The 16,418-nt window shown below is 54.3% G+C and overlaps 1 protein-coding gene across 1 annotated transcript; it reads left to right on the top strand.

The window, feature by feature from the left end:
• Nucleotides 1–9,567: 9,567 nt before the first annotated feature.
• On the top strand, nucleotides 9,568–16,191 carry LOC311185671 (keratin, type II microfibrillar, component 7C; the record flags this gene model as incomplete). Its single annotated transcript, XM_084256383.1, has 9 exons — nucleotides 9,568–9,951; nucleotides 11,446–11,654; nucleotides 12,619–12,679; nucleotides 12,804–12,899; nucleotides 13,506–13,670; nucleotides 13,811–13,936; nucleotides 14,258–14,478; nucleotides 15,141–15,172; nucleotides 15,638–16,191. The coding sequence occupies 9 exons, from the start codon at nucleotides 9,568–9,570 to the stop codon at nucleotides 15,787–15,789; spliced, it is 1,446 nt and encodes a 481-aa protein (XP_084112509.1). The 3' UTR covers nucleotides 15,790–16,191.
• Nucleotides 16,192–16,418: the final 227 nt, after the last annotated feature.

The following is a 16,418-nucleotide window of genomic DNA, read 5'->3' as shown; positions in this document are numbered from 1 at the left end:
GGTATGTGCAGTGACCAGCTTGGGAGGGTCAGGGATTTGAAACACAATTGCCTCACAGATTGGATTCTTGATGGGATAGCAAAGGAGGAACCAACGGTGTCTCCACACTTTGTTGTGGGTTAAACTCCCCCACAATGGGAAAATAGCAGTGGTCAGGGAGGAGAATGCCAAAGCGAGTGGCCCAAATGGTTGTTGGAAATCCTGTAGAGTCCATCACTCCACTAAGCACAGGATCAGAACAGGAGATAGAGGGATAGATAGTCTGGGGTTGGGTAGATAAATAGATAGATAGATAATAGATAGACACTGCAGACATAAGCATGTATCACTTTGTCAGCACCACACAAGTTTCTATGAAAACTCTCTCAATCTCTTTTCTGGGAGACATGGTGCAATCTCCAAGCTATCTTGCCAAGCAAGGCACAATTTTGCATCAGAAAAGAGCAAAAGTGGGCCTCCCCTGGTGGCGCAGCAGTTGAGTGCTGGGCTGCGAAGCTGCCTGCAGCCTCTGCAGCGCCGGTTCAATCCCTGGCCACAGGGCGAGGGTCCCACATGGTGCGCAGACCTCTCCTGCCACACCCGCTGCTCCCCTCAGCAGTGTACTTCATCACTTTGCCTCTTCTATCCCCCACTCTGGCTCTGGTGAATTCTCTCACCCTCCCGTGCTTCCGACTGTACCCCAGTGCTTGTATAAATAAATAAATAAATAGATAAATAGATAAATAAATAAATAAATAAATAAATAAATAAATCTTAAAAAAAGAAAAGAGCAAAAGAAGGATAACGGTGGCAAAGAGCAGAGCCAGCTGCCCTGCCCTAGCAGTGCAGCCACCGCCGGGCCCGCAGACCCTCGGATCACAGCCACCGCGCTCACTGAGGACAGCAACAGGACAGCCGTGCAACGCGCTCAGCACAGTGAGTCATTAAATGACCTCGGTAAATGGTCACTTTTGCTGCTATCTCTGCCTTGGTCCCAAGGCACCTCAAGCCACGTGAACTCAAGAACAGCACAGACAATGGTGTCCTTAGGGCAGGCCAGCCTCCAGTACTTTCTTAAACTGGAGACATGGGGATGCTGGTGAGCCCAGTGGGTGCGGCTGGCTGTCTGTCTTATAGGCCTCGAGCTGTCCCTGTCGATCTGCATAGGAAGACCAGGCCCTCTGCAATGTGGGTGCCACTGTCTGCTGTTGGCATGTCTTCTCTTCCAGATGGGCCCAGGGCTTCAGACCTGTGGAGCACAAGCTGGGCCTGGACAGCGTCCTAGACAGCCCAGCAGCACACCCGGTGGCATCGTCTGCACACAACCGTTGTGGGTAGGCTGCCGATGACGGGGCTGCTGGGCGCATGTCCCCGAGTCCCTGCTGGCTCTCACTGGTTCTGTCTCCCTACCTGGATCCTGTTCTTCATCATCAATGATTTCTGCATTGTTGGCATCACCACCTCTGCCATCAACGTGGGGCTGATGATGCTCAGAAACCCTCAGGCAGGACTAAGGGCCTCTGAGCCCTCACCCCAAGCCAGGCGGGCCTCATCTGCTGTGCTTTGGCACAGGAGCTTAGTCCCGGGGGCTCCTGTGGGTCTCAGAAGACTTTCCATCCCTCCCCCACCGTCCTCCCACACACGGCAGTGGGCCAAATACGCCAGGCTTGTTCTTTCACCCTAGGGCCTCCGACACTGACCCCAAGAACTGGCCTTCCAGGCGCTGCCATTGCCCAAGGAGGAAAGTAATAAATTAAAGCTCGCTAGACAGACGGCAGTCAGATAGCTGGGCTCTTCCTAAGCGTGACACAACTTTCCCTTGGATTTCACTTCGGAGGTTTCCTACCGCAGGCTAGAGCCCTGCTTCTGAGATGCTTTCAAGCTGGTGAAACCTACTAAGATGGGCAGAGAACAGAGAGCTCAGTGAGACGAAGAGCCTGGCACCAGGACGATACGGGGCGGAGTCAGTTACAGCCCGGCTCCTGGGAGGCAGAAGCAGGGCTCCCGGGACACGGGGCCGCCAGAAGGACGTGGCACCCACAGGGTAAGAAGGAAGAGAAACGGGGGATCAATTTAGAGTTCCTTGCCTCTGGCAGGGGAGGAGACATGGACTCCATCTGGCTTTTAGCGTGAAGTAGCTTCTAGAACACAGTGAGGCAGAGGTACAGTAAACCAGGATGTTCGCGGTGTATCGAATGAGGAATGGGAGATTTGGTGGGTTTCTCCTGGGGCCCCAGAATTACAGCCAGTCCCAAAGCTGAGCCCAAAAGGGACTCTAATGTCCCCCCAAGTTCTGAGAGAGCCACACATTGGGCCAGTCACCACCCTTACAGTCACAGGCCGTAAAGGTAGCTGGGAAGGCAGCGAGAAGGAGGGGCCACAGAAGGCAGGTGCTAAAAGTGGCAAAGCGGCACCAGTGCTGGGGACCTCACAAGAACCAACCCTCAAAAGACAGACTCAGGGCCACCCTCTAACTTCAGAGGCTGCTGCGGAGACTGCTGCCCCACGATCTGTCATCTGGGTAGGTCCTGCTTGATAATCCTGACTCAACATATGTGGCAAATCTTTAAAAATTAAAAAAAAAAAAAAAAGGCTCCTGTGCAGTCTGTCATGGAACAGCGAGCCAGGCCAGGGGGTGGCGCAGGGGTGGTTTGAACAGAGCTTTAAAATAAAATTCTGCAATAAATCAAGAGTGGTAGCGAAGTGTGGAATCCAGCCTAGATTGTTCCAGCTACGATGGCTGTAATGAGCCACCTGAAACTCAGCAGCTTTCACAACCAACACATGATTTACTGATGAACCTGTCGTCTGGCAGAGACATGTCAGTTCCGTCCTAGCCGCTTCTTCGCATCCAGGTAGCACCCGGGATGTGCAGTGTCCAGACTAGCGGCCATCCCCTCTCTGCTTCTGGAGGGACACATGGGTCAAGACAACACCCAGAGGATGTCGAGGGGACCCCAGCCCGAACAGCCAGCCCTGTGAGGAGTCCTGTGAGGAGCAGCTTTGGAGTCTGTCATGGCGATGGGGAAGGGTGGAGACACGTGAGTCAGCTGTGCCTACAAGAGCTGGGGGAGGCCCACTGGGGGAGTGGCGGATGCCGGGAGGTGACCCAAAAGGCCGAGGACAACTGGTGGGCTGAGCAGCAGGCTCGGCTTTGCGCGCTACATCACGGCCATTTCCAAGACCGCCTAAGCTGGCGCATCAGACAGGAAGGCAGCTGGTGGGGCATGAAACCCTCCCGAGTTCCCCAACCGCAGCACTTCAGAGGCTGGCCAGAGAAGAGGGAATTTTACAAACAGGAAGAAAGCTTGGCCCAGAAACACTCATAATTACCCCTTTTCCTGTCTCTTCCAGGAGCTCATCCAGTTACATCACACCCCCATGATGTACAAATCATTTCAGGGATCCAAAACCTGAGCTCTGTGACTCAGAGAAGTCTTTGTGGGGGTGTGACTCACCGCTCTGCTTCAGAAAAAGATGCCCCTGGACAGCCAAGCTAATCCCACTAGGGGGCACCCTCGCCTGGCTGCAGAACGCACCCGATGCAAACATGGAAGAAATTTTTCTTCCTCCAGGAAGCCTTCCTAGGTTGATCAACACAAAGTGTGGCTTCCCTGGCTCCTCTTTGCCTGGATTTTTCACTCTCCCAGCAGCTTTCCTCCATGTCCTCAGCCAGTGTACCCCCCTGGGTAGCAACCACCCCCACATGTCAACTTCCTAACAGATCTTGGATCCACACCAGTCTGTCCATCCCTGGTCCATCCTATGCCTTGTCAGTTTTAATTCCCTAAAAAGCCACTGCCAAGGAACATCTACCCAGATACCAAAGGCTCAGCCAAAGACAGCTGAAGACTGGTCCCACCTGAAAACTGGTCCCAACTAAACTCCCAAATTCATTTCCTAGGTTCTTAGCACTTCCTCTATTTTACTTCTGATAATTCTTTCAGACCTCCTGGGCAGTTGAGTCCATCACACTCTCCAGTTCTTGGCACAGTGTCCTCATCAGCCGCCAGAAGTCCCCTCTGTTCATTCATCTGTCCTCTTCATTTCTTAGCTCTCCTCTCACTCTCCTCCCCAAAGACACCAGCCGGAAGGCGTGTGATGTTGTTCCCAAATAGGCATCATCACTATAAAGTAAGTAGCATTGCTTTCAGCATGCGTGAGTTTTATTTACATAAATGGTAAGATTTTGACCTTTTATTTTTAACTCAACACCACACTGCCTAAAGCAACTCTGTTGCTTTGAGCTTCTGCATTCTATTCCATAATTTGCATTTATAATTTTTACCTACCTCTGTCCGATCTATGGTCATCTAGGTTGCCTCCAACTTCCTTCTGCCACAAATAATGCCGTGATGGATCGTCCTGCCCGGGCATGAGAGCGCTGCCCTCAGATGTGAGGCTGAATCTCTCTGAGCAGTGGGGTTGCAGGGGCTGAGTTTGCACATGCCAGAAGTCACCGCCTGATGGCGCGCTGCTTTCCAGAAGGCAAGTCGTGACATCAAATACCCAAGGCGAGCTACACCAACCCAAGCTCCCACCCCCAGTTCACGAAGGCTCCTACCCTCTCACCTTTCCCCCGGCAGTTGGTAGCACCCCTTTTCTTACCCTGCCCATTCCAGTGGTAGAAATCCACCCCTTGTTCTGATCTGCATCTTTGAAGAACCGATGAGTCAGCTTCTGTTCATGTACTTGTTAGTTGTTGGTCTTCCCTCTGGGGAGTTACCTGCGCAGAATTTGCCTCTCTTTATGTAGGGGTCCCCACCTTTTACTTGCTGTTCGCAGGAACTCCTTGTATACTATGGATATTAAGCTTTTCCTAGTCTATCAACAGTCTGTTAACTTCTTTCTCTGTATTCTTTCTTGGAATTCTTAATTTTGATATTTTTGTTTTGACTTTTAAGCTTTCAGCCCACCCCTATGACACAAGGATACCCTCTCACATATTCTTTGGCTTGCTTTACAGTTTTATTTTCATCTTCAGATCTGAGATCTCTCATGATATATGATATAGTCTGGACTCCAGCTCCACACACACACACACACACACACACACACACACATACACCCATGGTGAATCTGTTTTTACCAATCTCACCCACTGAATAAATGGCTCTGTGCTGGCAGCCCCAACATCAAATACCAAGTTCTCTGGTATGTTCCAGGGGCCGATCTACCTGGTCCTGCACAAACACTATCCTTTTTTCCTTCTATGACTCACTAGTCCTCAGACCCTCTCTTTGCTTCCCTTTTTCACATGTGACTTTACTTGAAATTGACTTGATTCTTTCATGTAAACTTAGATTAATTTTACCAAGTCCCTCAAAAGAAAGCCAGCTAGAATTTTTATCGTGTTTGCATGGCATCTATAAATTAATTTAGAAAGAATTTATTTCTTTAGAATATAATTCCATTCATCAGACTTTCTTGCATGTCTTTTTCATAAGAGTCTAGCATTGTTTCCCATAAAGATCTTGTGAATAAGTTATATCATAAAACTTCATTGGTTTCACAACTCTTAGAAGTGGTATATTTTTTCTATTTATTTTTCTAATTGGTTGTTACTGATCTAGAAAAACATTTGGCTGTCTTCAAGCTCACCTCATGACTAGCACTCAGTTCATTCTGTAATTTCTATAGTTTATCTGTTGACTATGGTGGGTTTCTTATACAGCTGATCCCATTGCCTGAAATTTTTCTCTTCTCTCCTAATCTTACACATATTTCTCAAAGCATGCCTTAGAGACAAGAGTCCTGGTCTTGCTCCTGACCTTCACTAGAATGTGCCTGAGTTCCTCCTGTGGGTTCGATGCCCTCTAAGCTCCACCAGTGGGCATCCACCGCCTTTTGAACATTCCTTTGTTTTTCTGCCATTCTCTGCCGGAACAGCCACCCAAGCCCATCCCATCCTTCAAAGCTGCTCTCAAGTCTGACTCAGCAAGCCTCCTTGATTACTCCAACTCACACAGAGCGTCAATCAATTGACAATCAATCATGAACCACCTCGAAAAACAACTCTATCAACTATCCATTTAATTCATGCAGAGTTACAAACCTACCCACCTTAGCAGTCAGCTCTTTCAGAGCAAATCCTGTGAATTAAACATCTCTTCCTCACCTGTAATACCTACTACCTGTTTAATAACCAGTCGAGAGTGTGGGCAGGTGCCATGTTTTACCAGCCCCAGCACATAGGCCACGGTGTGTTGTGAGTTCAAGGTCAAAAGGCAAAGCCAAAGGCATCCAGGTCTCTAACAAAGGCAAGCAAAGGCCATGGGGTTCTCCACCCAGGTAGGAGGTGGACGCAGAGTCAACCTTCCCTGCTTGCACATACACTACCTCATGTCAACTTCACAGAGGCCCAGGAGGCCAGTAGTCAGCTCTCCTTTTATAGATGAAGAAAGAAGATGCAGAAAGATTAACTAACTTGACACACGGTCAGTGAGGCATGGAAATGCAACTAGCATCCATGCTCCGGGCCCCAGGCCTTGCGCTGAGCACAGCAGCCCCCACACGGACACATCACGGCCACAGCCAGACAGCACGTCCTGACCCTGGACAGCCTCCTGGACCCAGCAATTTCACTTCCAGGATGTATTTTGAGGAAATTAGTGGAGAGGCACAAGAAGGTATATTTGGGACTACTCTTCCAAAATAGTTATCATAAATCCATGAATGTGTAGTGGACCCACAGACCCTGGCAAGAAGAAATGACAAGAGTCCAAGCACCAGTGGGCCAGAAGCCAGGCAAACAGGCAGGGGCCTCCGGGGAGACACAGAATAATGATGGAGACCAGATCGATGGGGAGGGAGCAGCAGTCAGGACCAGGACGAGGGGCAGGTGACTGTTCTGGGGAGCAGGACAAGTCAGCCCCCAGGCCCACTCAGGCCAGCTGCCTGAGGGGCGGCCACAAGGCACAGGCAAAAGTCTTGGGACTGCCTGGAGCCTTTGGAACCACTGCTGAGAGCCTGCGGCCCGGAGCCCCAGGGTAGGAGGAGGCTGCCAGGTGGCTGCCACTGTCCCTTTGTCAGCTTCCTGTTTTCAAGGGGCTCACCCTCTGTAATTCTCTTTGTTCTGAGCCATTTACTAATAGCAGCTCTAATTAAGGCTTTCTGGGGTGACATGATTGCCTTGTAAAGCTGCGGGCTGTTTTCTGTTCAAGCAAGATGGCATCTCACAGCCCATCACACCAGCCCTTTGCAAGGCTCTGCGCACCGCAGCTAACCCAGTCTGGTCACCTTTTAGTGGGGGGATGGGGGGACACCTCCCGCCACCAGACACACCCTTAATCCTCCCAACAGCCAGGCAAGGCATTCCCTTCATGATTTACAGGTAAGGAGACTGGGGAAACATCACTATCCAAGGTCTCTAAGCTGGTAGTGCAGAACTGGGCTTCAGATCACACACTTTCATCTCTGGAGTCCACATTTCCAGCGTCTTCAATCAGGACAGGGACCCGGGCACACCCGTGGCTCCCTCAACCCCAGGAGATGGATGTGTCTCCATAGAGACCCCAGTGAAGGGGCCAACTGGACACCGGGTCCATGGTTGAGTCGGGCAGGTACAGGGCAAGGATGGAAATGCTGCATGGAGGACCTGCCTGGCATCATCCCTCGACATCCTAATAGAAAAGCCACCTCACATGAGCTCTGGATATGCACTCAGAACCTTCCAGGTGCTCCCCAGTTCTGATGTACATTGAGATGAGAGGAAAGACAGACCTGGCAGCCGTCTGGCCCAGCAAATATTAGCATGAAACTACCAACCAAACACACCTCCTGAGCAGTGCTCTCAGAATCCCATCGGCTGCCCAGCTGGAGCCAGTCTCCCCAGCCCCATGCCCTTGCCTCCTTGTAACTACTGCCCAGCAGCCCCTCAGCCACGGTCCAGGGGGACCCTCAGAGCTCCCAGCCCAGACACGGAGTATGTGGGAATCTGTTCCTAAGGCCCAAGAGCTCCTCTCTGTCACAATCCATGACAGATCTCCATCACCTGCCTCCCCGAAAAAGAGGGAATGTAACTGCCCTGCACGCCCTGCGAGGGGACAGGGAGGGCAAAAGGTAAGGCCAGCTGGAAGGCGTGGAGGGCTATTCTTAGCCTTGACTGGGTCAGCGCTGGGCTATGACTGGTCAGGAAACAGGTCCATTAGTGGAGTCATCCTTAGACACAAAGGCAGTCAGGAGACTTGGGCTTGGAAGGGTTTATAGACTCAGTTTTCAGGTTAGAGCAATCCCCTGGCTCAGCCCCACGGCCCATCTACCAAAAGCATCATTGCTCCAAGCCCAGGAGATGAGGGGCAAAGTCAGAGGGCTTGGCTCAGGGCCAGCCACAGCACCCCCACCTGCTCTCACCCTGGGGTCCTCTAAGGGGAGGAAGTGACGCCATCCCAGAAGCCTTGTGATCGCCCCCATCTCAAGCACCTTCCATGTGTCCTGGTGGGTGTGCGCACACCAATATTTCTTATTCAATTTCCCTGCTAGGAACCCCCAGGGCTCCCATACCCACACATCAGCCTGGGCCTCCCAGGGCCTTCCCATCACCTGTGGCTTCTGCCCCTGCCTCCTGGCCAAATGCTGGCCCCTCCATGTCCATGCCACCCTCTCAGATACCCCAGTCATCTGCTGGATCCCCAGAACCTAGAAAGTACCAGGGTATGGCTGGTACTCGATAAGTATTTGCTGGATGATTGAGAGAATAAATGATTCCATATATCCTCATCTCTAAATCAGAGCTAGGTGCATTTCTCATCTCCTCCGAATCCATTCACAGGCAATCCTCCTTAAAGCCACTTCCAAGAAGCCTTCCTTTAATCCTTGTACCTTTGGGCTGGTCCACACTCCCACTCCTGCCCCCGGTCCACTAGTAATGATGCCCAAGACTCTGAAAAATGGCCCTAGTTCTGTCCTGAGCTCTTCGACGCAGTTTCTCCCATGTCCCCCCTGGTATCCCACAACTTCTGCATCCCCAGGAATACCCACAGTACAGGAAACGTGTCCCTCCCGAGTTATACCACCCCCCAACCCATGTCTGCTGGGCTCTCGTATTGACATGCTTCAGAGATGAGAGGAAGGCAAAGAAGCCAAGAATAAAAGGATTTGGGGGACACAGTCTTCCTTGGAGCAGATCAGACACTGCATCCCAAGGCCAGGCCATAGGTCCAGGGCAGGCTGTGTGCATTCCAGAACAGGAATCCGAGAACAGGCTCCACCCTGGTCACTGCACCCATCCTTTGCACCAGAGCACAGAGTCCAGCTGAGGCCTCCAGGGGGCTTCTCCCTTCTCCATTTGCCGCAGCAATGGGAGGGGGAGAGGTGATAGCCTAGGAAGCCTGTAAAGGGCTTTGAAGATGAAACAGGCCTGTGGCCAGTGATTGTTGACACAACTACACTGAAGAGGCAAGCCGGGTTGGCTCTTAAGAGGCCAGAGTGATGCCAAGCCAATAAAATACAGCTATTGTCTCTTTGCTGCCCCTTTTAACACCAGCTACCCTGGTGCATAAAAGGGCCTGCAAAAGCCCAGGGAGCACAGGCCTTTGGCTCCATTCTCTGCCAGCTTCTCCACTGTTCGGATACCACCCTACGTCCAGCATGACTTGTGGCTTCAGCTCCATGGGATGTGGATTTGGCGCCAGAGCCTTCAGCTGCGCCTCGGCCTGTGGGCCCCGGCCCGGCCGCTGCTGCATCAGTGCCGCCCCCTACCGCGGCATCTCCTGCTACCGCGGCCTCACTGGGGGCTTCGGCAGCCGCAGCGTCTGCGGGGGCTTCAGGGCCGGCTCCTGCGGCAGCAGCTTCGGATACCGCTCTGGCGGCGTGTGCGGACCCAGCCCACCCTGCATCACCACCGTGTCTGTCAACGAGAGCCTGCTCACCCCCCTCAACCTGGAGATCGACCCCAATGCACAGGGTGTGAAGCATGAGGAGAAGGAGCAGATCAAGTGCCTCAACAGCAGGTTTGCTGCCTTCATCGACAAGGTGAGTGTCCTTGATCACACCCTTCCTGAACCCCACGTGTTCAGGACTCTGGGCACTGAGCAGGGAGTCAGAGGCAGGTCATTGCCTATTTAGAGCTCCCGGTCCAAGCCAAGGCAGGCATGCCTGTGGGACACAGACAAGGACAAGAATGGGATCAGGAGAGGAAGAAGACAAAATGAAAACATAGAAGCAAAATGAGGGGTAGAACCTTTAGCACTGAGCAATAACATCGCCTCGTGAGCAAAAGAGTGGGTGTTATGTGAATGCTCAACACCTCTAAAGCCAAATAACCTTTTATACATCCAGGACGTATTCCCTATGCCAGGGGCAGGGTTAGTGGGTGAGCTGCTAGCGATTGCCAGGAGGAACCTCAGGGATCACGAAGAGTTGTTTATATACGAAGTGGTTACTTGTCTGCTGTGCTAGGGCAGAGAGCTTTGTCCAAGGGGTGAGCAGCACTGCCCCCCACCCCGGCCTTACTGAGAGGCAGGACGAGGCTGAGACCACCTGCAACTGTCAGAGTCCACTAAAGGCTGCAGTTACAGTCTCCGTGGGGCCATCGCGTGGTGGTTCAGGAGCCTGGGAGAGCCAGCCTTGAAAGAAGTCACACTGGGTGACACTGCCCACCGGGAGGGACCCAAAAAGCCAGAGACTCCCAACAGCATGAGTGACCAAGGACAGCATAAGAAAGGACTTACCAAGGGTGGCAAGTTAGTCGACAAAGGATGTCAGTGCAGGAGTGAGCCGACCCCGTGGCGGGCAGAGAGATGTGAAAACCCCTGGGCTTCATAGTCTGCAAGTATTAAAGCGAGAGGAGCGCCCCCCACAGGCAGGCAGCAGAGCCAGAGTTCTTCCTCCGCCCCTTGAGACCTCAGGCCGCAGGCGACCCCCCTGGCCTTGGATTCTGCAGCTGTCACACAAGGGCTTGGAAATCAGAGCATCTCTGCACTCCTGTCCCAGGGAGCTATTCTCTCAATTGCGTTGTTGTTATAGGGTTTCGATAATTGGCACCTGCTTTATTTTTCAACTTTTACAACCTGCCTTTCTGAAAAGGTTGGCTTGTGCTCTCTTGTGTGCTAACAAGCACACCCACCCCGGCGCAGCGGCTCTTCTGCGTGCAGGCGCCTTTCATGCCAGGGCTTGTTAAACCTTCAGAGGGAGGTGCGCGCTCACCTCCTCACTCTACAGAGGGATCAGTGCTGAGTCCAAGGGCACATTACAAACAAGTGGCAGTAGAGTCTGGACTCGGCGTGGTTTAGCACTTTCCATGACACTTAATAAATAAGTCACCCTAGAATAAATCGAGGTTAGCGCTCAGGGAGGACTTACAGCGGGAGCTGACTCAGCCCTGGTGTGGCCAGGAGGGAGACGACATAACCCCATAGGGAACACTTTGGGTTGGAGAGGTGGGTCCTGTGGGTCCTGGGGTGGAGACCTCCCTCTTGCCCTTGACCCTTCAAGAAGGGATGCTCAGGCTCTGCCTCTGGGCTGCAGGTGCGCTTCCTGGAGCAGCAGAACAAGCTGCTGGAGACCAAGTGGCAGTTCTACCAGAACCGCCAGTGCTGCGAGAGCAACCTGGAGCCCCTGTTCAACGGCTACATCGAGACGCTGAGGCGGGAGGCCGAGTGCGTGGAGGCCGACAGCGGGCGGCTGGCCGCCGAGCTCAACCACGTGCAGGAGGTGCTGGAGGGCTACCGGAAGAAGTGAGTACAGGAAGGAGCTGGCTCAGGAGAGGTCTTAAAGGAAGTTTCCAGCACTGGGGAGTGTCTGGGCCTGTGCAGGTTCACTGAGTAAAGACAGGGAAGCAACTGCACCCCTGCCCTTCCCCAAAGGACCCCAGGGGATCTGGCTGCCCCAGGGGATCTCACCTTGCCCACCTCCTCCTCAGGGGGATGATGGTGTATCCCTGTCTCTATCTACCAGACCCTTTTGTTAGGACCCCAGAAAAACCATTCTTGGTCCCCTCGAGTCTAGCCATCAAAGCCCTGGACATTGTTCCTAAGTTGATTCCTTCACTCAGCTACCAGGTGCCAGTCAGACACAAGTGCTAACAATCCAGAGACAAGTGCATTCTGGGCATAGAGTCTGCTGGGAGGCAGGCGCCATCCTCACAGATGGGCCTCCGGTTACCAAGTGTGACGCCTGATAGACAGGAGCACACCAGCTATTGGAAAGGAATCTTCCAGCTCCCTCAGTAACACTCTCAGCCACGGGCCCCACACCCCCAGCCTGGCCTCACAGAGCAGGAAGAGTGGTGGGCTCGTTGCCTCTTGACTGAGCCCAGGAGGGAACTGGGAGGCTCCTAATACCTGTAGCAAGTCAAAGTCCAAGGGAAAGGAAAAGACAGGCCTGGGGAGAGAAACAGGCACCTCGCACTCTGCAATCCTAGACACGCACACACACACACACACACACACGCACGCACCTTCCAGATTCTGCCTTTCTCCTACTCCCAAAAAAGCTCAGACGTAAGTAGAATGGCCACTTCCGTTCTCCAGCGTATCCCGGCAGGCCTGGGCTGGCAGCTTGATTTCTTCCTAGTCTTGCCCCATTTCAGAGGCAGCGGGTGAGCAAAGGGAGGTCGCCAAGCCAGGCTTGTCTGCTTGCATGCGTCATTGCCCAATTAAGAGCTGCTCACTGGGGTCCTGTTCTCCCCGCCCCTCTCAGGTATGAAGAAGAAGTTGCCCTTCGGGCCACAGCAGAGAATGAGTTCGTGGCTCTAAAGAAGGTGAGTGTCTGAAGCCAAGCCTCCCCCCACCCCCGAGTCCCCGTCCTCTCTGCCCGTCACACTGCAGCAAACCCTCCCTGCACCCTGAGGGTAACTGGCCTCGCGGCCCTTTAAACCCACACAGGAGGTGGACTGCGCCTACCTGCGCAAGTCGGACCTGGAGGCCAACGTGGAGGCCCTGACCCAGGAGATCGACTTCCTGCGGCGAGAGTATGAGGAGGTGAGAGGGTCTCCGCCATGGCGCGCCCCTGAATTCCTGCCCAGACCCCGTGATCATGACTGAGGCTTCTGACGCAGACAGGAGACAAGGAAGCCCAGGCTCAAGGCTGGAGGGCTGGGAGGGCCAAAGAGAAGAAGAGAGAGATAGAAATGATGAGCCAAAAAGGGACCAGGCGAGCAAGGCAGGAGAGGGAGACCTCCAGGGTGGGCTCCTCAAGAAGCCACACCACAGGCCGCAAGGCAGAGGGTGGCCAAAAACCTGTTTCCCGTGGCTTACATTTTCTCTGGCAGCCAATGTGCTTGGTCTAGGAGAATGAGAAGCACAAGGTCCAGGCCCCTAAGGTGCATCTGCGGGATGCTGGCTGGAGGGGCAGCCTGGCTGCAAGTCCACCCGAGTACTTCCAGGAGCGAGCATTTGAGATGTGGTTACATTTTCCTCTAAAAGCAGATCTTATCTATACAGAAAGCTGTACAATTTCATCAGAGGATTTTTCTGCTCCAAACATGAGACTTTGGTTCATGTGAGCCAGAGATTACAGGCATTGGCAGTGAAGGGTAAGGAAACGTCGGTGAAACTTGGTTGTTCTGCCACTTCCCCCGCCCACAGGAGATCCGCGTTCTCCACGCCCACATCTCAGACACCTCGGTGGTCGTCAAGATGGACAACAGCCGGGACCTGAACATGGACTGCGTCATCGCCGAGATCAAGGCTCAGTACGACGACATCGCCAGCCGCAGCCGGGCCGAGGCCGAGAGCTGGTACCGCAGCAAGGTGGGCATCAGGGACCCCAACCCCGCAGGAGGGTCTCTGAAGGGTGCCCGCCTCCAGCTAGGGAGATGGGAGGCAGGTGGGCAAGCTGTGGGGCTCACAGGGGTAACGTGCCCTGAGCCTCCCTGCCTCTGCCCCCCCAGTGCGAGGAGATGAAGGCCACGGTGATCCGCCACGGCGAGACCCTGCGCCGCACCAAGGAGGAGATCAACGAGCTGAACCGCATGATCCAGAGGCTGACGGCCGAGGTGGAGAACGCCAAGTGCCAGGTACCGGCGAGCCCACCCTGGGTGCAGGAAGAGGCTAGGGTCAGCTTGCAGCAGAGGGATTTCGGTTAGATTCTGGAAAAGTCTTCCAAGAGATTCAGTTAAGTGCAGTCTCACAGGTGACAGAAGAGTGAAGAAGCCTGCTGTGACTTTCCTGATTCAGTGGGCATAGGGTGTGTGTGTGTGTGTGTGTGTGTGTGTGTTGGAGGAAGTGAGGTAGGATGGTAGCAAGCTAACAGGAGAAATAACTTCCAGGATAGAAGTGACTAGGATCTCAGGAAACTAAACTCACTTGCTCCTTCCATAATCCCCCCTTCTCCCTAGAACTCCAAGCTGGAGGCTGCCGTGACCCAGTCTGAGCAGCAGGGCGAGGCTGCCCTCAGCGATGCCCGCTGCAAGCTGGCCGGTCTGGAGGAGGCCCTGCAGAAGGCCAAGCAGGACATGGCCTGCCTGCTCAAGGAGTACCAGGAGGTGATGAACTCCAAGCTGGGCCTGGACATCGAGATCGCCACCTACAGGCGCCTGCTGGAGGGCGAGGAGCAGAGGTGAGGCCCAGCCCAGCTGCCCTGAGAGCTCTACATGCACACACCTCAGATTCCTCCCCATTCCAGTCTCAGTCCCAAGACCTGGCCCCAAGCTACACACGAGGGCTTTTGGATCCTAGTTCTCAGAGAACTGGAACTTGGACATAACATACAGAGAAAAATCAAAGCCAATGCCACTTTGATGTCTAGAATCTCAGAGAGTCTGGGGCCTTGCTAGGATTAGATACTAGGCACCCTTCTCAGTTTAAAACATCCTCATTATTGCATCCTCAACTCTTCCAAGATCCACTCCCTGCATGGCTTCTTGGAGGTCACTCAGCCCTCGGGTAGAGATGCAGGCCAGTCTCGGACCCTGGCCTCTTGTCATTGCCCAAGGGGACCTTCCCCTTCCTGGTATGCCGGGTATGGTTGTTCAGGCTGTGGACTACACAAGGACAACCAACTGAAGGGCAAGTGAGAGCTGAAATCCAGCGCACATTCTGTTTGCCAGAGAGTGCCCTGGCTCTGCTGCAACTGCAGGAAGGCACTTTTCTTAAGTTGCACAAAGACAAAGCACACAGGCCAGAAACACCTCTGAGACAGCCCATTCCAGCACCCGGGGGAAATCCGAAGCGCTCATTCTGACCTCTTTCCTCTTCCCCTTTCTGCGTTTCCCCACTCAGGCTGTGTGAAGGCGTTGGATCCGTGAATGTCTGTAAGTATCTTAAACCCTGAGAAAGAAAAGCTTAGACTGAGCAACAAGACAGGACGGTCTAGAGATCTGGGGGGGAGGGTTGCGGTAATTCCCTCAGGACTGGGAGTAGGTGGGGGCTGTAGCAGGAGAGACTGTAGGAAGAACCTCCAGACCACTTGAACCGGGCTGAGGAGGGGGAAATGATTAATGTCACTGCAGGAAGGGGCCTCAGTTGTCGCTCAGTCCACGCCACCCGGTGTTGGTGAGGAAACAGAGACCGGAGAGGGGGAGGAACTGGCCCAAAGTCAGAAAGCAGCAGAGCCAGCGTTGCAGGCTCCCAGGCTAAGGTGCTCCCACGGCGGCAGACTGGCCTCAAGTCCCTCTGCCTCCTTCCCTAGAGGGCTGGACAGAGCAGAGAGGCCAAAGGAAGGTGGGAGGACGAGGCGCCCACCAGCCAGACCTCCTGACCCTTCCCTGTCCCCCCAGGTGTCAGCAGCTCCCGGGGCGGCGTGGTCTGTGGGGACCTGTGCGTGTCCGGCTCCCGGCCGGTGACCGGCAGCGTCTGCAGCGCGCCCTGCAGCGGGAACCTGGCGGTGAGCACCGGCATGTGCGCGCCCTGCGGCCTGGGGCGCTGCTAGGCGGCCCGCGAGAGAGCCAGAGAAGCCGTGCCGCTGCCAGCCGCGCCGCTGCCCACCCCCAGCTGAAAGCAGCGGCCCCGGTAGCGGCCCCTCGTGTTCTGAGAGTACACCACCTGCGCCTTCCCGTGCCAGCTCCGCTGCGCGCGCTCTCCTGGAAAGGGCTGTGGCCGGGCATGGACATTCCCCTCCACCGGCTTGGCTGCTGGCGCCTGCCAGGGAGAAGGGCCTCTGCCCCGGGAAAGAGCGTGGCTGGAATGCCTCCCCCGCCTCTCTGGCGCCTTGTCTCCCATTCTGTGAATAAATTGTGGGATCCACTTTCTGTGCTGTGATGTTTTGCCTGCCTGGGGTCATCCTGGCCAGTCCTCCACCTGACACCCCAGCAGCGCTGACCTCCCCTGGCCGGCACTGCGACCAGGCCCCCGCACTCCACCTCCCTTCCACCTGTGGTGTGGACCCGGTCCTCTGATTGGTTCTGAGGGAAGCAGAGCAGGCTCTGGGATCCGGGGGAGGCAGAGCGTGTGTGTGCTTGCGCGCGTGTGTGCTTGTGTGTGCGTGTGCTTGTGTATGTGTGTCTGTGGTTTTAGCCCTTTCTCACACACACACACACACACTCACTCACACCTCTTCAC

Source organism: Talpa europaea (genome assembly GCF_964194135.1).
Source record: "Talpa europaea genome assembly, chromosome: 15".
Classification (NCBI taxonomy): domain Eukaryota; kingdom Metazoa; phylum Chordata; class Mammalia; order Eulipotyphla; family Talpidae; genus Talpa; species Talpa europaea.
This window is presented reverse-complemented; position numbering and strand designations above follow the sequence as displayed.